Source organism: Acipenser ruthenus, chromosome 28, assembly GCF_902713425.1.
Source record: "Acipenser ruthenus chromosome 28, fAciRut3.2 maternal haplotype, whole genome shotgun sequence".
Classification (NCBI taxonomy): Eukaryota; Metazoa; Chordata; class Actinopteri; order Acipenseriformes; family Acipenseridae; genus Acipenser; species Acipenser ruthenus.
In genome coordinates this window covers 16,929,400-16,953,850 of record NC_081216.1, presented here as the reverse complement: position 1 = coordinate 16,953,850, position 24,451 = coordinate 16,929,400, and the positions used below count along the sequence as shown (strand labels likewise).

Here is a 24,451-nt window from a genome sequence, read left to right as displayed (position 1 = left end):
TGTCTGAAGAGGTGTGTCTTGAGGAGACGCTGGAAGGTGGTCAGGGACTGGGCAGTCCTGACATCCATAGGAAGTCCTACTACTAACCCTACTAACGGTATCACAATTGTATAAACCAATACACACCGGGAACCCAGTCAGAACCAGTGTGCAATATTAGTTTCAAATCCATTCTGTTGACCTGCTGTGACTAGCACCATTCACACCTATGGGAGGTTACTGTCTAATATGTTCATAATCAGCATCTGCACATTCCTCTTAATGGGAGCATTAAGAGAAACTTCACTTTGACCACTTGGGAGCGGTCCACAGCATCCAGTGATATATCTCTTTCAATTAAACTCATTAAACATTGAAAAAGACTGAAAAAAGTCCAAATGTCTTATTGAATTTACAAAGCTTTTTTTTGTATTTTTAAATTTAGCTCCATTGAGTGTTTATTAGTTATTGATTATGCCAATTCTGCAAATGCATTGATTTCTTTAGGGTAATATCATTTCCTGTAATTTGTAATGATGTTAAAAAAGAAACTGCTTCCTTCTGGAACAGCAAATAAAACAAATTAAACAAAGACGTCCCGCTAATGCTTTCAGTCTGCTTTTATTAAGATGCAAAACACATCCTTTTACATACATATAAAATTACATTAAAAGCGTCCTTACATTAACAGTTTGCATTTAATCATAAAAATGCTTATTATTGTAAATGCTTTTATAGAATTGATTTGAAAAAGCATGATACATTTTGTTATTTTTTTCTGTGGGATAAATTAAACACATTTATTAACATAGCCATATTAAATTAGCACTTGTGTTTCCACATGCAGTAATTACAAACGTACATTTCTGTGTTAAAAAACTGTCCAAACTTCTACTGGAACTTGTAGAAACAGATGATTATGACGTGGATTCACGGATGGTACAGCTGCCTTTAGACTGTTTGATCTATAGGTAAGGTTTACTTTCTCTAGATGTGAGCCATTTAGGAAAAAATCATATTGTCACATGGGGCAGAGCGAAGCTCCTGCAGCAGCATAATTAACATGCAGCTCTACTTTATCTACATTGGATGTGTGAGAAGTGAGTGCAACTATTCAGCAACAATCAAATCATAAAGATCTCATTGACTTTATAAGGGGCAAGATACTAGGTGCCCATGGCTGCATTGACTAACGTGTCCATTAAGACGGTCTCATGGGGATTTTGGTAATGGGGACATTTGCAGAAAACCGCCACAAACTGCTATTGGTTCATGGGGGATTGAGCCTGCAGACTTGTGCAATGAATGGTGCAAAGCAACAGCAAATCTACACTGGCCCAAATCACCTTCAACACTGTCCATTTTGAAAAAGACTTTAAAATGATAAGTGTAAAAAGTTGTTAGGATGTTAACAATAACATCCTGCATTATTTAAACAGTTGTAGCAACACGTGGGGACATGTAACCCCCACTACTTACTCTTTAACATGAGGGTATTGGAAACACTGATGACTTGCATCCACAGTTTGCTGTTCATCGGCTTGTATGATGGTATCCTTTTTAACACCTCTACCTTTGGCTGCAAGGATAATGCACGTTTTTGCGCTGCTTCATGGAAATGAAATTGATGTGTCAGCACTATGGCAACTCAAAATGCATCATAGGATCGGTAGTCCCAAAACAGCACTAAAATACAGAGGTGCTAATCTGGATGCAAGTGAATACATTTCCCAATATCCTTTGCACTCAGCTGTTCAAATTTGGGCTCCAAAATAATTCACACAAACTGGAAATTTGTGTTAAGTGAATTAGTATTATAAGAAGTAATTTACAATATGCGACTGATGAATTTGCTCTGGGACCATGTAGAAAAATTGTATTATCAGGAAGTTTGTTTAATCTGAGTGTGTTTTAATGAGAATTAACTGTATATCATTAATATAAGTAAAAATGTGATCAATGAATGCACCTGTATACATGTGCACCATCCAGATTGAATTCCTCCACTGAAAAATCTAATCCCTATCCCCATTTGTGCTTTAAATCAAACCACTTGTAAAAAAAAGAAAGAAAAAAGGAAAAGGGTGTTTCACAAACAGGAAGCCAGGAAAACTGCAATAAAAACATACAAGCTATGTGAGAAGATGAATGACGAATGATAAAATAAACATGACAGAAGCTTTTGTAAATTTAGTTCTGTAAATAATGGTCTTATTACAGTCCCATATATCTCACAACATTTTGACCCTCAGAACTTCCTGTGCTATCCCTGTAATGCAGTAAGTCACCCCACACCAATGCAATGTAACGCAATCCAGTTTATTATTGGGAATGCTAATGGAACACTTATAGGTTGGTTAATTTAATATGGCTGAGACTTCACAATATAATACTAGAAACAGAACATTTCAAATCACAGCAATTGAAAGGGGTAAGAGAATGAAAAAAAGAAACATTCCAACAGAAATGGTTACATTTTCAATAAACAGAAATGGTTACATTTTCAATAAACAGAAATGGTTACATTTTCAATAAACAGGTTTGTTTTAAACTGTCGCCAAGGTACAAAAATAATCTCCTTTTTTTGTTTGGTTTCTGGTCAGTAAAACTGTCAAGCTGGATCTCGCTGGTTTAGAAAATCGGTCAGGTTTGGACCTGGTATCACAAACCGAAACGGGTATTAAAGTCTTTGAATCTACAGTGTACACCATGCCTCTGAAAAAATGTCTAGAAATAGTTGCTGCTTCATAACTGGTCACAAGGTTCTATAATATTAAGCCTCATCTTAACGACCTCTGGCAAGGCTGATGCTGTGTATTAATGTCCTCTCTACCCTACATGATGTAGGCAATCATCTTGTAGGGGTGTCTCTATGCTAAGGGAGCACACTGCAGTTACTTCTTAATATTCTCAAAAAACAGCCATCTGCAATCTGCAATTCACTCTGCAAAAATCGCCTGTATGTATCATGTTTGTGTTTAATTGATATCTATAAATGAATTCACCTATTTTCTCTGACAGCATAATATATTCACAGCCCTCATGTTCAGTCTGCATTTTCTTTATGTAGTGCAAGATTTAAAGTCTCTTGTGTCCTTCTTATTGGACACTCGTTAGGTATATTCCACCATCAGCGCCAGTTGGAGAGATCGTGTTCTGCCAGCCTGGAAACGTTTATGCAGAATAGGTGTGAAAAGTAAGTTCTTACTCCCTTTGGGAAAAACTACCAAAGAGCACCCCATAGAACCCATTTCACTTGTCCTGCTATTTGATTTTCTCTACTAATACCACTTTCGCACACAAATGCCGCTACTGAGCCATCTCAGAGACATTAAAAAAAATATTTAAAATACCCATTCATACAGCACGAAATTGCACAATCTATGCTGGTATAATAGCGTTATAACCCTTTCACACAGCCAAAGGGATCATGTGAGTACAACTTTCAAACCTGTCAGTCAACAGATCGTTTACATGGCAACGGTGATTCGCCCATAAATTACAGCATCACACACCGTCCCTTCTATTTGTGATTTCACCTCCTCGTCAGCCCATAAAGTTAACAATTCCTTAACTTATTCCGGCCTCCAATTACTACCTTGTTCTTGATCAGCCATTGTATTTGAAAAAAATGAAGCGACCGGTATACAGTCACGGGGGATGTTGACTTTCAATCCACGCCCCCCACTATAGCGCTTCAGTGCCGGCATAGCCTTTCACACAGGAGTTGAGATGGTTCGAGAGGTGGTTCAGAGACGGCACTAAATGGTCTGTGTGAAAGGGGTATAAGAAACCCAGAAAACCGGCTCCACACTGGTATCTAACTGTAAACTGAGATTTCAATAACAGCGGACTCTGCACAAGTGAAGCAAATCCCTTGAAATCACCACCTGAACTTCACAACCTAAATAAATGATGAGCTAAATACATAATTAGAAAATGACAAAAAACCTTTAGTGTTCCTGTAAATCAATCCAATTAAAATGTTTTACATTTCTACAGTAAAATCTGCATTAACAGCCACCTGTACTCGGAGAGCACCTGCTGTTATCAGCCATTACAAATATGATCCTTACAGTGCTTTTGACAACAGCCATTTTACTGTTTCTCCTAATGTGCCAGGGTAACTGCAGTGGCACATCTGAGTATTATTTTCCAATGATCTTCTTAAGAGAGTCCTTTAAACTGTAACTATAACCCTTTTAAATGTATAAAAACATACATTAGAAATCAGCAAGCACAGGTACCAGTTTCAATATATATTTCTTCAGGCTGTTTTTGTTACAGACCATTGAGAAAGCATTCATCATGTACAGACTCTTAATAAGATAAAACTGTATGCTCGCGAGTGTAAATGGGCGGAGGGTGGGCGCTAACCAGCGACCCCACACACCGCAAGTGAGCATCTTAACCACTATGCAAAAGCCCTTCTGTATTCATGGTCTTAGAGCTTTTAACCTCATCTCATCTCACAGACATGGGTCAGAACCCATAATGGCAGTCCATCACAAAACACTGAAGGCACCACAATGCTCATTGCTTAAAACAAGGATTTGTACAATTTCAATGAGAAATCAAACCCTTTTTTCAGTGTCCTACAGCAAAGCATTTTACAGATGGCTTAAGAGAGCCCACCATCATCCTTATATGGAAATTGATATCAGCTTTCTCTATTAAGTTACCATGGTGATTCTTGAAACTTAAGAACATATGTAGACATAGACGACATTAAAATCTTCTATGATTCCTCTGCCCATAGCTTGTGTTCTATTACATATTAAATTACTTTATTATTAACAGAAAAGCTGAATATTTCAATTTCTTGGTACCATCAAGTATTTCCTACTCCCCACAGACAACTGCAAATTGTTATTTCCTGTCCTACTATACTGTATATAAAGTCTACTTTTGCACCCGGAAATTAATTGTGACAAATAAAATAAATATCAGTACACAAGTAAAAGAGATGTAAAACAGAAGAGTTACAAAGACCATGGAGTAAAAATGATAATTTTCCTTTAAAAACCATTGGTGCTAAGCAGCTGTGAGTAAAATATAATTGTTATTTATATTCAGTTGAACATAACTAATTTATTTTCCCCAAAATTCAAATCTTTAGCCATCTAAAGAGAAAATGTATAAATATTAAATAAATAAAAGTACTGTATAGAAATATTTAAATATTTAAAAACTAGGATTCAAATCTAGTCTTGCTTTGTACACTAAATAATGTAATTAAATACAATACATTCAATTCATGTTAAATAAATAATTATAGTGGATTTTCAGCATTCTGCAAATAATTTAGATAAAAATGAAGACTTTCAATTTAAAACTATTTCCCCAAACATTTAAACTAAACTTGGAGACGCCATCAACTAAACACATTAGATAACTTTATATGTTTATTTTGCTACTTGAGAAGTTCAATTTAGCATCATACCGTTTTTTAGCAATGAAGACCTTGACCTGACCTTGACACCCCGAGACAACCAATTGTGTGGTGGTGTCCACTGGGGTCAAAGTTCAGACTAGCAAACTAATTTCACTGTGATAAGAACCCACAGCTCCAGAGGTGAAGGCATGCAATTCTAGTGCATAACCCCATTACACCACCTAGCTCCTCATCCTGGATATGCATGTGGATATAGCTAGTATTCTATTCTATAAATAGCAAGTAAGAATATCTAAAAACGAGTTATCTGGAGTCAGACAAGCCACCTTTAAAACTGGTAAGTGTCAATTTGTGAGATGGAACAGACCTGGATCTTATTTGACAAGGACTTTAAATTATCCAGTCCCGTTCATTTATGCCAATGAACTGTTCCGACTGTCGGTGACCAGTTAGTTTTTTGTACATATTACATACATTACTTGTAAAACATAAAAAACAAGTAATCTAACCTTTTTACAAAACTCTTTCTTAAAGGATTGCAAGAATAATATATTTGACACAAATGATATTATAATGAACGTGTTTCCCCAATGAACCAGCCAAATGTGTCTCTATGTTTCACAAAATTGTGAATCGTGAACTATGATACATTCCCATTGTTTATCCTGCTCTGACATCAACAAAAAAAATCAAACAAATAGCTTCCATTGCCAAAATAGCACAAATACCTGGAATGTAGGTAACATGTAGTGGTATTGCTGGTTTGAGACTGGATAGATATTCAGCTGCTATTAAGACTTTTCATCTATTGAGGCCTGTGTGCTTGTTGAAAATCTGGTTCATGACAACATGATCCAGATCTGATTTTGAAAAAAACAGAAACCTGGAAATTAGCTGCTATAGTCCTATTGAAGAACACAGAGTCGAATCAATTTATCTTAATCAGCAGTGGATATAAATAGTGCAGCGTAACAGGGTGAACCAGCAACTGACCACTGTACGAAACTGCAGCTTGCACAAGTAGCTATAGCGCTCCAAGGGGTAAGAATCAGTGTCTACACTGTTTTGATAAATTCAATAGACCCATACGTCTCCATATATCTCCTCTACAGCAGAGCAATTCATCTGATTTAATGCAAGCCCCATAACTTCTGTTTAAGAGCAAAAGGGAATGTACCTGTCCAGAGAAAAGAATACCTGCTCAACCTCTATGCTGCCTAACGGTGGAGGAATAGACAGACTGACAGACAGAGTAAGGCCATTGTGTAAAAATACATGTGCTAGATTAACCTATTCCTTGAGATCCGTCATCTATAGGCTTAGCGACTTCAGAGTTACAACTCATTGAGTTGTAAGTCAGACATTAAATACTCTTAAGAGACATTCTACAAACCACGTCAGTCATGTGATGAACTACCACAGGCCCTGGGACTCCAGCCATATTGAAGTTTACAGTGAAATGGCCTTTCTTAACTCTGATACAGTTCACAAACCCCCTTGTTGTTGCTCTTCAAAGAGGTTTAGTTCCATTAAAGGTCTTCAGGCATTCCTTTCATAAAGGGTTGAACTCCTTTACACTGATTTCTGGAGGAGCTACGGGATCCCCTGATGATCAGAGGGGCCTTTAGGAGCCTGTGCTTTCCAACTTGTGGATGTTCAACCAAGCATTTGTTCTAGGAGGCCATGCTAGACACTGTGATGGTGCCTCTTCAAGTGGCATTTTTTTAAAGGATATAAACACCATTGTAGATAGAAGACATTTCCAAATCCCCTTAGTATTCTGAACATTGTAAAATATATTCAATCTCATTGTAAGGTAACTGGAGACATGTGGAAAGTGGTTGTTCATCTTCAGCATAGCAGCTGTGAGTCCTATCCCAGTAAATATTAAAACACACACAGATGTAACTAGAAATGAGCCAAGTCATTTCATCAGTTGTTTGAGTAGGACTGAGCTTGGATAAAGTTCTCATAAAAGAAACAGGAAAAGCTACAGCGTGTAACTAATGAGAACAAATTCCTTAGTTTCTGTATTTGAACAAATCATGTTGTAGAAAATGGAACTACTGTTCGGTGATTATCAGAGATCATATGTTGTCGCTCGAATCCAAGACTTGTCTATCTCAAGCTGAAGTTCTGATAACCATACAGCCCTTTATACCTTATGGGCAGGGCTTCCAATACAAAAGGGGCAATAATGGCTTCATATACCATGAACACATATAAATGAACGCACTGTGAAGCAGACGTTAGTGCGAGAGTGGGCTTGATTCCGGGCCCACCCCCTCTCTGGGTTACCGTGGTTACCAAAGGTTGGCAGGCAGGTGATGGCTGTAGCTGAGTCCTATTTTTGGAGCTGTAAGCTGTGAGAGTGTTATTTATTCTTCTACCGGGAGAGAGAGCTGCTTCTCATAGAGGCTCAGGACGTGATGGACAAACTGGTATTGTTCAGAGGTCTGGATCATCCCTCCTCTGAAAAAAAGAAAACAAGCAGATGTATTCATGCATATACACAACTACCACAGCCCAATACAATACTTGTTGGAGCCGTATATATACTAGGGATAAAGAGCCATATCACTTTATCCCTAGTTACTATGTGTGGCTGGCATGGCTCCACAAAGCGCCTTAATGTGTCTGGCTGCATTCCCTTCCTCTGTAACTGGATCAGTGAGGTAAACCAACCAATCAGGGATTAAACCCCCATGTATTATCATTATCACCTTGCCCTGTGCGTCCAAGTAACACTGTTTAGGTACACACGGGATGTCATTTATCTTTCCAGAGGAATCAAAGAATCCAGTCCGGTTTGAATATTTAATAGATGTGGTCAGTGTTGGTATAGCTATATTTAAAAAAAAAAAGTGAAAAGCAGACAAAAAAAAAAGAATAAGATAGTGTCAGAGAGAAAGAACTACTAACATAGTTTGAATTAACAGGAGATAAAGCGTGATATAATATTATCACAATTCTCTGGGTAATCTTTAGGCTATAACCTACTGAAATGTCCAGTGCAAATGGGTATGTGGTCCTGATAAGGTGTCCAGTGAGTGTTCAGTATATGACAGATTGGCTCCTCCAAGGAACACTATTGTGTGATTGGGGCAGTACAAAGGACTACTGTCCATTCACACTGGAAACCCTTACCTGTTCAAACGCAGCTGGCAGGTGGTCCTAAGAATGTCCACGACCCCCTCGTTCTTTAACTGTTTACAGCCAATAGTGGTGGCAATGAAGCAGCCTGTTCTTCCAATCCCTGCACTGAGAACACCAAACAATACACAGGGTTAAAATCTGCTTGCAGTGCGCAATGGGACAGTATCAAGACTTTATCAGCTTCTGTCTCCTGCTGTTCCATACAGTTTATGCTCCTGCTCATGCTAGTCAAGGTTATATATGGAAACCCTCTATACATTATTATCACTTGCAAGTTGCAACACCTCAAAAATAGGACAGGTTTATGCTATAGGACGGTGGCAAATGATATTGCACCACATTTATAATGAATGAATGGCCATATCTCAACTTACTTTTTCAGAAAGGAAAAACAAGAGATAACCACATACATGCATAGAGGGGCTTGTACTGTAAGTAGTCTTGTGTTTTTTTTGTTTTATTTTTATATATATATCATTTTATAATTGCAATCTGTGCTTTTTCCTTTCAGAAATGAGCTAATAAAGATTTAAATGCATTGAAGCAATGGTCTAATTGATATCACACCAGAAAAAGTTTTATTGGCAGTTGAATAGTAATAACCTATCAATAGCTTCAAGCAATCAAAATCAAAATGAATCTCTTATAGTTTTAAATAAAAATAATGATAATCAACTGTAGTAGTACTGATGATAAATGCAGTGCACACAGATTGCTTAACATTACTTCTGCTGGTGCCCTTGTAAACTAGGAGTCAAAGTTGTAGCTGCTAGCTTGGTTGTGCAGAGTGGCTGTTCTAAACTGCACTAGCAGAGGTCATTGATTTGCCTCAGGCAGGGACTGACTCAGCCTTGACAGGCTGTGTACCTGTCCAGAGAGAGGCTAAACCTTACTCGCTTGCAATGAATACCTTGAGGGGATCAGCAGAGTTATCTGCTGGTTTCCGTAGCGCTAGCTTGAGAGCAGGCAGACAACACCTCCGTGCAAGACCAAGTGAGACTAGGCATGTAAAATAACGCTAAGCCGATGTGTCAGGAAGTGGTGCAGGAATAGGAAGACTGAATTACTCTCTTGCCACATGTGAATTGATAAACTTCTCATGCATAGGGTCAAAACACTAGTACCACATTGTTATGAGTCATACGCTACTGCTACTGGCTATGTGTTACTAATCTATACAAATATATCCTGTTTATTATACAGTTGCTTTATAACCCGAGGCCAGCTTTGAGTTAGTTTAACCCACTGAGAAATCACTTTGGTTTATTTTCTAACGCTGAGCCAGAAGGAGATAAACAGCAGTGTAAGCACAAGGATTTTGTGTACTGTGTGTTCAAAACTATAAGAAACTATGGTATTATTTTGGACACTTAAAAATACACCCAAAAAGTTAAAGCCCAGTACTACAGACGTACTACATCAGTTGTCTATATTTAGCATATAACCGCGTTTCCGGTTTATTCCAAATTTTACCGAAACATTACAGGATGTTTTTTTTTTAACTGGACGTCGGTTTTTACTGATTTATACCCGGTTTTTGTCTATTATTCAATATTATCCCGGTACTATTTTCTGGGAAATACACAATAATTTGATTAAAATGCTGTTTTATTTTGACTCCGACATTGTAATAAGCAGCCTTGCACTGTATCCTAGGATACAGCAGATGTATAGATGCCAGAGGATCAAATACCGTTCAACTGTGGTTCTCTGTCGCTTCACAAACACATTATCACCTGATTATGTTGGCCAATCAAAGTCTGATTCATTGTGGCAATTGCTGGGTATAGTAACTATTAGCTTGATCAAAAACTAAATTGAAATACACGAAAATATAATATTTTTAGTGGATGAGGAATTGGGAGAAAACATAAATCAGTTTCTGAATATTCAAAAGAAAACAAATGTTTTGAAGTATACAAAAAAGCAAAAATAGCAGAAGTGGGTCAGATGAGGCAGAGGATGCATAGCGCTGCAGATACTGCTGCATTGAGGTACATGTTCGCACTGACATTAACAGAACATACTGAAAAATAAGCGACACATTAAACTAAAACAAGAAAGTGAAGTGAGAGACAAGCAATCCATTTATGTGGCTTCTACACATGCTTTAATAAAAAGAGAGCGCAGAATGACTGTGTTAATGAGTTTGTCACAGCGCTGTGCTTTGCTGGACAGCCACTGTTTATTGCAGAGGTATGTATTGGTGACTTCGTGCAACAGTACTGTCTGTCCATCAGCTAAAACACTTCCTAACGCCGACAATCATAATTGTAAATATATGACAGAAAATGGTGATGCTTTAGTTGGTAAACTTATATGGAATGTATTGCTGTAAATGTCCAGTGTGATTTCTGACGCGTCTCCTGATGGCTTGCACCACCCAGTTTTGTCAATTTTCTTTTATTTTTATGATTTCAAGGCGAATAAACCTGGCTTGTTTTGTTCTGATGTCATGTTCATACCTTCTGTAGATACTATTTCCGTCAGCACAGCGATTTTCCAAACGTTCGCAAAGTACCAGCTAACTTGGGAAAACGTGGCTTCAACTTGCACAGATTCTGCTCATTATACATGCCAGGGACACCACAACTGCTACGCATCATATTCCACATGTAAAGTGTGTATACTGAGATTTTCCCCACCCGATTTTTACAGATGTTTCAATTAAAAACCTTTTTTTTTCTGATTTGATCCCTATTTTAATATATGTAAAAAAAAACTCCCAGATTTTTTTTTTAAAGATAAAAACTGAAAACACGGAACACTATCTATATCATACTACTTGAAATGCTGAGCCTAAAGTATAGTTTTACTTTAAAAAGTTTGTGCAGCTCTAGTCATTGTTGCCACATTACCTGCAGTGGACAATGACTGGGCCGCTATCCTCTGGTGCCTGTTGCCGTGCCTCCTCCACATCCTGCACTAACTCCAGCAAAGGAGGGGCCTTGTCTGGGGTCTTCTGGTCTGGCCAGGACGTGTACCAGTAGTGTCGTAGGCTCCTCTCCTCTCCCTCACACTGTCACACATAACACAGGGAACCAACACAGAACACAGTGGGATTAAGCTGGGATGAAGGAGTTCATACCAGTAATGTTCTTACATTGTTTGACAAAGCGTGTTTACCAGATGTGCATACTCAACATATTCAACCCCTCATACTGTTGCTTCATATATTGGCATCCCTGGATAGATAATTTGCTACTCTTAATATATGCAACTGATTTTAAAACCATGCCCTGTTAAAGATGCTGGTTTTCATAATCTGGATACACAAATACTCCTTTGAGCCGTCACGTACCTTAAGAGTAATATGTCTTAGACTGTAGTCATCTGCTTGTATGACCTGGTTTACAATGATCTCTATCCCTTCGTAGGTCACCTTCTCTTCAGGCCAGTACACCGTGCATTTCTGTATGGAATATAGAACAGACATGGGGTACTGTTGTTGTTCTAATGCCATCGCTTATAGCCATCCTCCTGAGTGAAACAACCACAGCCATATTCTGTTTATATAACAACCTTGGAAAAGAAAGAATATTTGAACCTAAATGAAACTATTTGGAGAATTACTTTCCTTAGATCAAGCTCTACAACTGATTAGCAGTACAGTCTCACTTGGAGCAGTGCAATTCACTGGTCATTCTGCTCTTGGTTTTGAATGAATGCAAGATACATACCAAAATGAGATCCGTTAAAAAATAAATAAAAATTACAGCGTTGAACATGAAAAAGTTATTTAATGACTCAGGACATCTCCATAGTTCTCTTTAAACCTATTTGTTAGTTGTTTTTAAATGACCTCATAGCCAGGGTATAATCGCAACAAAGCAATCCAGGGTGTGTGGGATATCACCTGACTATGAGGCATGGCGATATTCCACAACAACACACACCCTGTCGTGAAATATTGCTAAATAAAATATCTGTAATGCTAGTGAAAAAATGAAATTGCTTGTAAGATGTATGGTAGGAATTTGTTATGCATGTAAAAAAAAACTAAACACATACTTTCTGTGGTAACACAGTAAGAAACTAGTCAAGTGGACAATTGTTGACATGACTTTCTTAACCTCCTTAACTACAGAAAAGAGTAGTAGTATAATATTTATCTGGTAATGCACAGAGGAATTGAGAACACATTGTAGTGTGCCTTTTGTACAGTCAGTTTTAATATAAGCTTTATGTACTTTTTTTCTGCCACGTGTGCAGTACACATTGTTGCAAATTTAAAAACAACTCCTTCGATTAGGTAGTAAGGCACACATGCATTGTGGAGTTGCCACACTACTAGTTGCAATGTTATGCATGAGATGAAACCCTGAAGATTCTTATTGGGATCATAATTTACAACAGTCAATTTCATGAGAAAACACTGAGAAGTGTTCGAAAACAAAACTTTGAATGTTATATTTGTTTTACTAAATATGTAACTATGCAGCAACAAGCAGTGGAACAAAAGAGTAAAAAAAAGAAATGATAAATGTATATTTTTTTTATTTTTTTTTAATAGATCTTATAGTTAATATTAACATATGTCAGGAAATGAGTTTAAATTTAAAATGGTAGTCAAATTACAGTTATTATCATTTTTAACAGTTTAAGAATCTTTGACCTAAGGAATTATTTAAATTAACTGAAAACTTCATTCTTAGGTCTTATTATTTGTATTTGCAGAAAGAAATGTTTTCTTGCTGTTGTAGCTGTTTAATAACTGCCGTTAGAATTACCGGTAGGTATATTTATATTCTTATGGTTGTCAGGATGTTAAGTAGGCCCAAAGAGTTGTCTAAGGACTGCATGGTTTGGAATCTTGTTCAGCCAATCAGAGAGTTTAATAGTAGTTGCTGAGTTCAATTTGTTTTTTGTGATTTATAATAAATGAATATGTCATATTCTATAAGAAGACACATTTTGTACAGCTTGCGCAGCTTTGCAGTCCTCTCACACACAATAAGACAATAAGAAACCCTACACATGACGTATTAAATTGCATCAACTCTGTATGAGTGCAACGCAGCGGCAGAGGGCTGTACCTCGTTTATTTCGTCGATATTTGTTATTATGACGATGATGGGCGATCGCTCCTGCCACACCATTCTCCAGAAGTCGCTGACAGTGTTAACCGTGGGTCCCTGAGTGGCGATATACACCTTCTCCTCTTCTCCATAGCCCTGGGGGGACAACAAGACAACTGGAGCTGACAATCAGACCTCCTATACATCAGTTTGTGCAGGTTTAGTCCACAGGAAAATCTGATATTTGTCACTTTTCTAGACTGACATATAAAAACAGTTTTTTATTCATACATTTTCTTTTAACAACATGGCCCCATGTCACATAGTGATGGAGAAGCAAATATCTTGGGTCATGGCAATGACATGACCTCCCGCTGCTGCAGGTATTAGTAGAAGAAAGCCTGTTTAGGGACAGATTGGCAACAAGGTTTCAAAGATTAAGGAAACATACATGACCACAGCTGAAAATATTTATGGAATTCAAACAAACTGTTTTTCAATCAATGCAGAGGTTCCAGTCCAAGTTAACACTGTGTTTCTTGAATGAAAAGATAAGTTTCCAAAGTTTTCAAAAGAACCCCAGGCAATCTATGGACACCCATGGATCCTAAAACTCCAGAATGAGAGAAAAATGAAAACTATAGAAAAATGTAGTAAACAGTCACTATTGAATCATACAACAGTATAAAATAGGCCCAGTTTTGGAAACACTGCATCTTTTATAGCAAGACAGTAGTAAAGAATCTTTCCAGTCTCAGAATCACATCTTGATAATAAGCACTGCCTCAATGCAGTGCCTCATTCGAAAGGGGGAAAAATAAAAATACTACCAACCCTTATATAATTAGCATTGATATATGTACTGAGGAAATCGTCTTCATCCGTAGATTTAAGGCACACTCTGCTATGAGTATCTGAAAGACAATTTAATGAATATTCTTTTAGAAAGATATAGAGGATACTCCAAATAACACATTGCTCCTTAAACATTCTGGACTGTTTTGTTTATATAATAAGACCGCTGTACAGGAGAAACAAATAACTGTATAAGCCATCTGCTTAGCACTGCAGTGTAATTTGGAACAGTACGATTCACCAGGTAATTCTGTTGTTATATTTATAAGAATAAGTATGCTTGTACAGTACGTCTCCACCATTGCAATTGTGTGCTCGTATTACATTTATATTGAGTATGTTTATTAAGACTTATATATTTGCTGGAGCATGTGGCAGGGCTGAGACCCTTGCACCTGTACATAGTGTGTTTTTGTTTCTTGTTTGGGTTTTTATAAATCAAAATTGTTTAAAATAAGTTTGTGCTAGATAACGAAGGGTGTTAATTGAAAGGTGTTAATTGAAGTATTGATTAGCAATTAACCCTGTTCACATGCCTTTAAAAAGGAGCTGGAAACCAGTCCTTTGTTCTCTACAGGCTGGAGGTGAAGGGGTGTGAATCTGTGGTGAGTCCTCACCACGTTGTTGATCTAGGGTGAGTGAACCAACTTCACGACCACCGTGTGTAACCGGGGTTGTGAGCGCAATTGAGGATCACTGCGTGTATACCAGGCTCCTTGGTATTTAAGAACAGGGATTAGTTTAGGGGATTTTAATTGTGCCAGGGAGAATGTTACTGGAACTGGACCTCCCTTATAGTGGGAGCCACGCTCGGCTGGTGTTTTGGCCAGCTTTTGTTTTATGAGCAGTGTTTTACCCACTGTGTTTTGTTTTGCTTTTTTGTTATTTCTGTTTAAACTCCAGTTTGTGTATGTCCGCCTGTGCTCTACCATTGCTGGTATTGGCACGTGGTTGTTTTTGTTAAATTGTAAAGAAATCCTGCAAGTTTGCATGAAAAATACAACCTCCAATCTCTCTCCTGTCTGACAGCCCTATCAAACCCCCATTGCAGAGCTCTATTACTCAAATATTATCTTGTCATTATGGATTGTTATAGACATGTAACTCATCTTCAATAAATAGGTAATTTCATATTAATGAAATTGTTATTCACGCCAAGGAAAATAAAGATCGACAACTTTTCTCCATTGAATAAACATACTGAAATGTTGATGATCAGTATTGGAACAAGACTGGAAAAAGATTTCGTATTACAACCTTTGTTGTCACTTACTTGGGAGAATGGTTTTGTATCGGTTCTTCCTCACTATACCTGGGAAGTTGTATTCTTTTGGATCAACAAAGTTCATTGGGGTTTCCTGATAAGAAAAACACAAAGAAATACAGAAAAAGGACAAATCAAGAAGACAGTTAACACTTAATACCTTTCATCAGTTGTATTTTAGTGTTTGCACCTAAATATTAAACCATAAATAATATTAAATATCCCATTACTATTTTCCTTCCATGTATAATTTTACAGTATTTATTTTTTCTTTCTGTGAACAGGTAGGGCAGTTTATAAATGGGTCAATAAATCTGGGGGGAAATACCAGAAAGATTTATATAGAATTCAAGCTAGTAGTATTTAAATCTGATGTTGTCTACATTGTTAAGATAGACCACAGACCTCATGCTTCCAATAACCCCTTTGATAAAGTGGGATTCAATGAAACCAAACTACACAGATAACAGTGCAGTGACTGCACATGTACAAATCTTCTCTTTCGGTTTAATTCACCAATGCTGTCAGTCTAGTCCGTTAACAGCCGCACCTCCCCCACTTTCAGATATATTTCAGATTCTGCTGCCGTGGAGCCTGTGCCAGGGGGGCTGTCCCTGGAAAGATGGAACTCCTTTAGAAATTAAAGTCAGATGGCTAGTCATGAATTTTTCACTCCCTCCCATGGCACCCCCTTCAAAGTGGATTTCATTAATAAGTGATTTTGCATCTGATCTTGCTGTAGCAAGATGTCTCGGCCATGGCATCCTGTTCGTTGATAAGTAAAGTCATGGGAGAACATCATCCTAATGGCAAGTTAGTGGAGGCACATTTAGATATGTGAGAGGGGCTGCGTACAGTACGGTTAAACATAACTTTTGCTATGTTCTTATTTCACCCTCAGGGGAAAAAACCACGTTCTCATTCCCACTTCAACTGCAGAGGAAGTGCTGGATGTTGGGGGGGGGGGGGGAGCGGCTTGAGAACATCCCTTTCTATAACGTTTGTGGCATCTTACGTAAATTTTTCCTGCTATTGTACTCGACTAATTATCTGATTGTTCTGATTTCAGAAAATTATCTTGTTCAATTCTCTGTTGATCGGAGTTTCGGATTTTTGCAGCCCTCAACTCTCAAACAGCTTATATTGGTCTGCTGTGCCACTAAACCACATTCAATGCAGACTATTTTATTTTTTTATCTAATTTGACATTCTCCAATTTCTGTAATGTGTTATTTCTACTGTACCCTTATTTCACTATTAAGCACGGTTAAGCAGAGGTACTGCACTCACAAAGAACTCGGCCTGCAGTGTGAAGGAGTCCATGGCTCTCTCGTGAAGCTCCCTGGTGCTCAGCACGTTGGAGGCTTTCTGGAGGTATTCCCGGGCACACTGCTCTCGGGGAGACAGCACGGAGCCGTAGGGCTCAGTGGAGCCTGGGGTGCACATATCCAGAGTGAGGGACACGTTTGAACCCCTCCTGAAAACAGGAGACAGAGATACAGCACTGCAGGAAGACTAGGACACAACAGAGCACCTAAATTAACTGATTCGTTTTAGTTTCGTTTTTTTGTGTAACAGTTTGTGAATCCATTATAAAAAGACAATAATGCCTCTATAAATGTGTTATAAAGAATGTTAAAAACATCCTTTTTAATACATTGAAGACATTGAGAAAGATTTCTAGTAGAAACATTTATTAAATAATCTTATATGTTTATTTTAGTATGACTACATATTCTACCATTGAGGGTTTTATTTGTGTAGCTATGGATTAACACTACTACTTTTACTACTACTACTACTACTACATAATAATAATAATAATAATAATAATAATAATAATAATAATAATAATAATAATAATAATAGCCAAACCATGTGAAATTAATATCTATAAGAAACTGTTGGAGTAGAAACGGGATGGAAATGTGTATTTAAAATGTTATTGGAATAACCTGTTATTCCTTGCTAATAACCGTCAAAGCCTTTAATGGCATGTTTATAGATGTCTTGTAAATGGGTCAGTTTTATAACCAAGAAAAAAAAATCTCATTAAGTTAGAACCCTGCTTAGAATCCTGTTATTTTCAGCCAAAAGCGCAATAAAACTGTTGTTCATCCTTTTACAGGAAATAAAAACATAATTCTTAAAAAAATTCCAAAGCATGTGTAGATTTGCTTTCTGTTGACGAATTATGCTTTCTTATTGAACCAGAGAATTATATAACTGCTAGAAACCAGGGGATGGGTTATTAGTGGGATTGGTTTACAGTGTGTGTTTACACAGCAGTGACTGCGGCCCTGTAGGAGGAGCCAGGCCTCGTGCTATGCTGACCTTTCTTGGAGCCCCACTGGTTGGACAGTCAGTGTGGCTGGGTCGGTCTCAGGCTTCATGTCCATGCAGTAGTCAAACACAGGCGTCTCTGGCACTGGGTCCATGTCGAAGAAGTGATCCTGCTTGGCGTCAGTCCACTCCGAGTAGGTGAAGGAGGGCTGACGGCTCATAGACTGACGCCTGTCTTCAGGATAGGGATGAGCAGGGCTGGGAGCCAGCGTTTTTAAGCAGTATAGAATCTGTGGAAATGTACAACAAGCTTGGTTGCAACAGATTGGAAAGAGAAAAAAAAAGGTTTGCCTTGACAAAAAAAAACAAAGCATGTTGGCCGATGTACCTACCCCAATGCCGATGATCACTACTCCTAGAAAAACTGTGGCCAGCAGAGGGCCCAAGCTCTCCATTTTCCACAGTTCCTTCAGTAAGTGTGGGGAGTTCTATAAAAACAACACAGGACAAATACAGGTGATACTAAAACAGACAATTACTGTCAGGCTGCAATCTTTGTCAAGGTAATGTAAAGGTTAGGTAAAGTCAAAGCAGCTTCAGCTTTTTTAACTGTACGCTTATCTTTCAATGATGTTTTCAATAATGTCGTCATCAGCTACATTTGTTCTAGTCGGTGTTACACATATCTATGGCGGTCAGTTAGAACAGTTCTTGAACTCTGGCCACAGCACGTAAACATAGACAATTAAAAAAACTAAAAAAACTAAAACAAAATGTAACTCCACCTCAGAACTGTCTATACCACAGTCTTAGAGCATTAATCTGTAAGTCACTGTGCATCTTTCAAACTTAAACAACAACATCAGTCTACATAGCTACTTCTACCATGCTATCTTATATATATATATATATATATATATATATATATATATATATATATATAATAATTGCAAGAAAAAACCACTCAGAATTATTGCAAACATCATAAAATGGCGGTGAGGGGGCGGTGAAAAAACCCCTTTGAGAACATCGTTTAAACTGTTTTACTCTTTAAATAATCTTTTTTAATCTTTCCTATCTTTCTGTGGAATATGATTCTTGGTTGAAAAATTCTTGATATCTGTTTCATGTGGTTTTGCTTTAGTATAAACACACACACACTCACCTCCTCCTGCCCTAAAGAATGTGCCTCTGCTGGTGAGACCAGGTACTGCAGAAGATCCAAGACTTTGTGTGCTGCAGAGAAGGCTCCGTGGCCATTGCACATGTATAACATCCACACACCCTAATGAAATAATTGCATAGACATATTAACAACAGTGGTTCGAACCATGGTTGTAAAACAGGTATGTTAAAGATAAAAATATGATCCTTTAAATACATACTGCTGTACAAAAGTCTTAGACGTGTTGCATTTTTCTACTTTGCATTTTAATTTACTCAAAGCCTCCACTATTGTTTTCTACTATTATAACCACCTTGACAGAAGGCACAGGTTTTGTTGTCCATCAAATCAACAGTACGAAGGTCACTCTTGAAATCAGGACTTAAAGGATGTTTTGCAGTAAGAATACCTCTGTTAAGAAAGGGGAACAAGACTAAATGGCTAAAATATGCACAAGAACACAGAAACTGGACTATGGAACAATGGTCAAAGGTGCTTTGGACTGTTGATTTGATGGACAATGACACCTGTGCCTTCTGCCAGTTCTGTAGTCAATTCAACGCTTGTCTTCTTATTATTCCTTAAGGATATTATCTTCAAGTATTGCTCATCCTTGTTAGACAGCTTTTTGGGTCTTCCAGTCCTGGGTTTGTCAATTGCAGATGGTGTTTCTCTGTACTTGTTGATTATGCTTCTGATACCACACCTTGAAAATTGAGTGATGCGAGCTATTTCACTCAATATTTTTCCTTCTTTATGCAAGTCAAGGTTGTTATAATAGTAGAAAACACAAGTGGAGCCTTTGAGTAAATTGTTGATGCTCATAATGCATCAGAGTAGAAAAATGCAACACGTCTAAGACTTTAGTTGATAGATGGTAGTACTGTACAAGTACTGTTATTTGTTGTACATTTTTGTTATTAAGCTTATAGTTAAAATATTACAGCTGTAATTAGTTTGTTTAGATATTAGATCTGAGAAATATGCATTTATATCGCATGCTTGCAATGTGGACTTTTCTTTTATATACATATTAAAGTAAATCAACCATGCCTAGATTTAGTGTCCCAATCCAGCTCCAATTTCCAACTGCATTTATTACTTTAGTTTACAAAGAAAAGCCAAACAAACACCTTGAAAACTTATAATATGGTATTTTTTGCATGAACAGTAATCTATAAGCAAAAGGTCTACCAGTATTTGTGAGACCAGACAGAAGCTGACGCTGTAGCCCACTGTCAGCAAGGTCCTTCTGAGCTGGTCCCACCACCTGCCCCGCCCATCCTGCTGGGAACTCTGGGGTTGCTGTGGTCCTCGCGCCAGCTCCTCCTGTGTGTCAGTCTGGGCTGGGAGGCCCGTCATCATGCTCCTCTGTCACCACCGCTCACTGGGAAAGACCTGCCGTCACCAAGCAAAAGGAAACAGCCTGTCAGAAACAGCACAAACAGGAAGGAGTGGATGATAGGTCTAGGACTTTGTCTTGGACCCTGTGACCCCCTTGCCTCTAACTTACTCTCACGCACACTTTTATTTTTAATATTAAAACATATTTAAGCTTTTGGGAACAGGATACAAAGCTCCCATGTTTTTCTTTATGGAAACAAAATATTCAATATACTGTATTTGTAATATAATGAAAATGATACAACAATGGAGTTGACTGCCCCACTTACTTCTATAAGGATACAAAGTCGGTACAGTATATATATTATTTCTCAAACCAGCAGAGCTAAGCCTGCAGCCACTGAATAAAACTGAAACTGAGCTGTACTTTCAAAGGGTCTGCCTATCTTTTCAATGAATCTGACATAGACCTGCACTTTCAAAATAGATCTCTATATTATTTACTAGTAATAATAATAATAATAATAATAATAATAATAATAATAATAATAATAATAATAATAATAATAATAATAATAATGTTGGATGTGGATACTCTATTGGTACCTTGACTTGGCATTCATCTATGCTTGTTTGAAAACATTGTTTTGCCTGGCTTTTTAATATACTATCAAAAATGTCTATATTGTGTTGAAATCGACTTTTTCCTAATATGATGAATAGTTCTATTAGTTCTCAATGCATATATTAAATGTCTATGTATAATGATAGGCACATATTTGAAGAGTAGACCCATTTTGTTTTGCTTCTTGTTTTGGAATAACAAAGTGTTCTCAATGCATTGATTATTGTCGATCATTATGTCTTCGATATTCCATTGTTGCTAATTGTACCTGTACCAGCTACCCTTAATGAAAGTATGGTGTCTGCTGTTACTTTGGAAATTTGTCATTTTGCAAATCTCAAGTGGCAAAATTAACCAATTTGATTTATTTTTATTTTTTTCTTTTCTTTTCTTTTTTAGCTGTCAGACAGCTCTTAATCCTTCCCATTAGCCTGTGAGGATCAGGGCACCACTGTCAAAGATTTTCGTGTGTGCTAATAACTGCCCACCTTCCTGCCATTCAAAAACAAGTGTGGGAGGACTTTCATTAGCTCCCTTCCCTTTCAACAAAACAGCACGGTTAATCTCTCACTGTTTTTCATAATGCCACTGTCAATTTAAAGGTGTACATTTCTTACCTGTCATTAGCATATTTTGCTTTTTGTTATTTTTGTTATCCAGTCTCTTTTCTTGCTTTGACTCAAACAAAGTCCCTTCTTGAGTTTCTGAACCTTGTTCCAATGACTACTCTCCCCTCCCTCTGCAAGCAGGTTCATTCAGGTCTCAGTGAGAGGATTTTTCAGAGGGTACAAATTATAAAAGTCTTTTGAAAAGATGAGATTTAAAATGTAATCTCCTGGGGCCGTTTTTTCAAAAAATGTTATCTGGATAACAGTGATCCGGATTTTGTAATCCTATGTTTTGTGATCGAGATTACTTTTATCTGGTTCATTTTGATCCATTTTTTCACTGCTAGATTACATTTATCCAGATTACAAATAATCATAATTATGAAATTCTTTTTTTTTTAAGTAATTTCGATCACAAAATATAGGTTTACAAAATCCAGATCACTGGAGTAATAGAGAACCCATATTACAATGTTACCAAACAATAGAGATAGCTTAAATATGGATTGTCATCTTTTAGTTGCAAAAAAAAAAAAAGTATGTTACAGATTCTTCATATGTTTGAGTAAAGCCTTACTGTCCATGGAAATGACTACTACATACAACAATGCATCTAGAAAGCATCCATCTGAGAACAACAGCAAGTGTGATTTTCTTTTGTTTAAACCTTTTATTTTGGCCCTCGTGCCGTGTTTTGTTTGCTCCTGTTTGTTTTTGTGTTTATTAAATGTGTGTTATCCTGTCACAGTTACGTGAAAATCGTAACTAATCAAATTCTTTCAAATGGCAAATTAATATGGCTGGAACTTATCTTTGAAAACCTCAAACATATGTTTTATGAATGTATGATAGCCAATAAGAAGCTTGTAGTAAATTCAAAGCTAAAACAGATAGCAACCAATTAGAAGTAAGCTAACCAAGTATTGCCCTACATATCAGTAAGCTGAACTGTTTCTTCTATAATATTAAAATAAGCTGAGGAGTGGCTGCATTTCCTTGTTCTGTGGCTAATTTCAAGCAAACCTTTCCAGAGGTGTAGTTAGTATGTATTTATGTCCTCCCATGTCTGAAAGTTTGATTGATTAGTTTCATAGACCAGAGAAACTCTGCAATTTGGGGACAAGGATAAAGTTGTTAAAATTAACAATATAGATGTGCAATTTGAAAGTGTGACATACGTTCGGACATATGGACATACGCCCACTTCCACTGAATCCCTAATGAGCATATGCATCCCCAGCAGGGCATAATATGAAGCAAGGAAATTGATTTTAAATCATTGCTACTCACTCATCTGTGAAGGGTAATACATCAAAATCTATATCTGTAAAACAGCAGTATGATCTGTTCTGTCTATGAGTAATTTCTGAGAGCTTATCTAGAGTAATAGCAGTCTCTCCCTCTCCGTGTGACAGCATGCACTCTCCCGGTGACTCATCACAGCACATTCTGATTCATCCAGGGAACTCCCACCTCTCACCCCGATGTAACCACCAATCAATATGAAGGATCTTACCAACAAATTACAGTAAGAAGGGCAGCGAGCATTCTTCACAACCAGTTATTTATCTCTTATCTGACCAGTTAGCCCTTCTGTAGTAATACATAGAACATTCTTGTCGAATGTTTTTACTAGTCTTTCTTAATGGGTGTGCTATTTTCTCTGACAATGTCCCTGTTTTTTGCTGGGCTAGTTCTGACATTATTTCTTACTTGTTTTAAAGGTCCATGCTGTTATGCTAGACTTCTGCTTAATGTGTGTTTGGTTCCATTGTAGTAGTGGTCTGTGAGGATATCCCTAAACACCAAGGTGATCCCCACTGAAGAAACATCAGTACATGTACCTGGTAATCCTTCAGTGATGCTGTTGGACAAAGGCTTACTTTCAATGGCATAGATGAAGGCAGTATCCAGTTTCATTTGTCGTGTGTGTGTTCCTCTCTTCTTACAATCAAGTGCTGGTTCGTGATGTTTTAGATGGCAAGCCTTTGACCTCTGGTAGCCAGCCAAGCTATACACTGAAGTGGGCAGCCCTCCTTCATATCTCCACATCATTATCCTTTGTTTAACCCAGGGGAGCCCAGCTGTTATGTAGGAAGGTTTGCTCCACCACAGTAGTGGATTAGAGAGATTTGTATATTGTTGGTAAATGAAATACTATCATTGCTATCACAGTATAATATATGTCAATACAGACAAATTAAATTACTGTAATTATAGATTTGTGGGTAACATTTTACATTAAATGTCTTTAACAACACTGTCATTACACTGTAATAGCACCATATTTACACACATGGTTGTGTTGTTACAATGCAGCAACATGCTTAAATACAAAATATAAACATTGTTGGTTGCTAGAGTCTAAATGTACACATGTCGTTGTATATTTACAATGTAATTACTATGTAACCATCTGTGCAATTACATTGTAATTACAATGTAGTTGGATATAATTTCAAATGATACAGATATTTGTTTTTTCAATGTGGTGAAACAAAAATAACTTTAAACTAAATGTGCAAGTAAATGCAACTTTAAAGAAATATTGACTGTGCTCTCTGTTGCAATACATATAGAGTACAAATCCAAAGGCCTCCCACTGTATAAATACTATTTTATTCCTATGAAATCATGGAGTGGTGGGTCGGAAATAATCACACTGAATCAGTGTCTGACTCATGGCAGCATAGTTTAAAGTGCTGGGGTGTGTTTAAACCCCGATGGAGTTGATGAAGGTTAATAATAGTGCAGAGGGC

At 37.4% G+C, this 24,451-nt stretch overlaps 1 protein-coding gene across 1 annotated transcript in view; it reads right to left on the bottom strand.

The window, feature by feature from the left end:
- Positions 1-591: 591 nt before the first annotated feature.
- The window catches only part of LOC117434719 (tyrosine-protein phosphatase non-receptor type 5-like), a 38,250-nt gene continuing 14,390 nt past the window's right edge, over positions 592-24,451 (bottom strand). Inside the window, exons 3-14 of the mRNA XM_034057345.3 lie at positions 20,310-20,513; positions 19,116-19,235; positions 18,343-18,438; positions 18,002-18,240; positions 16,958-17,144; positions 15,677-15,761; positions 14,383-14,462; positions 13,567-13,704; positions 11,832-11,942; positions 11,389-11,549; positions 8,522-8,635; positions 592-7,846 (exon numbers count right to left, since the gene is read on the bottom strand). Coding sequence (XP_033913236.1) covers positions 7,753-7,846; positions 8,522-8,635; positions 11,389-11,549; positions 11,832-11,942; positions 13,567-13,704; positions 14,383-14,462; positions 15,677-15,761; positions 16,958-17,144; positions 18,002-18,240; positions 18,343-18,438; positions 19,116-19,235; positions 20,310-20,480 — 1,596 coding nt within the window. The 5' untranslated portion in view covers positions 20,481-20,513 and the 3' untranslated portion in view covers positions 592-7,752. The remainder of the gene's footprint in view (positions 7,847-8,521; positions 8,636-11,388; positions 11,550-11,831; positions 11,943-13,566; positions 13,705-14,382; positions 14,463-15,676; positions 15,762-16,957; positions 17,145-18,001; positions 18,241-18,342; positions 18,439-19,115; positions 19,236-20,309; positions 20,514-24,451) is intronic.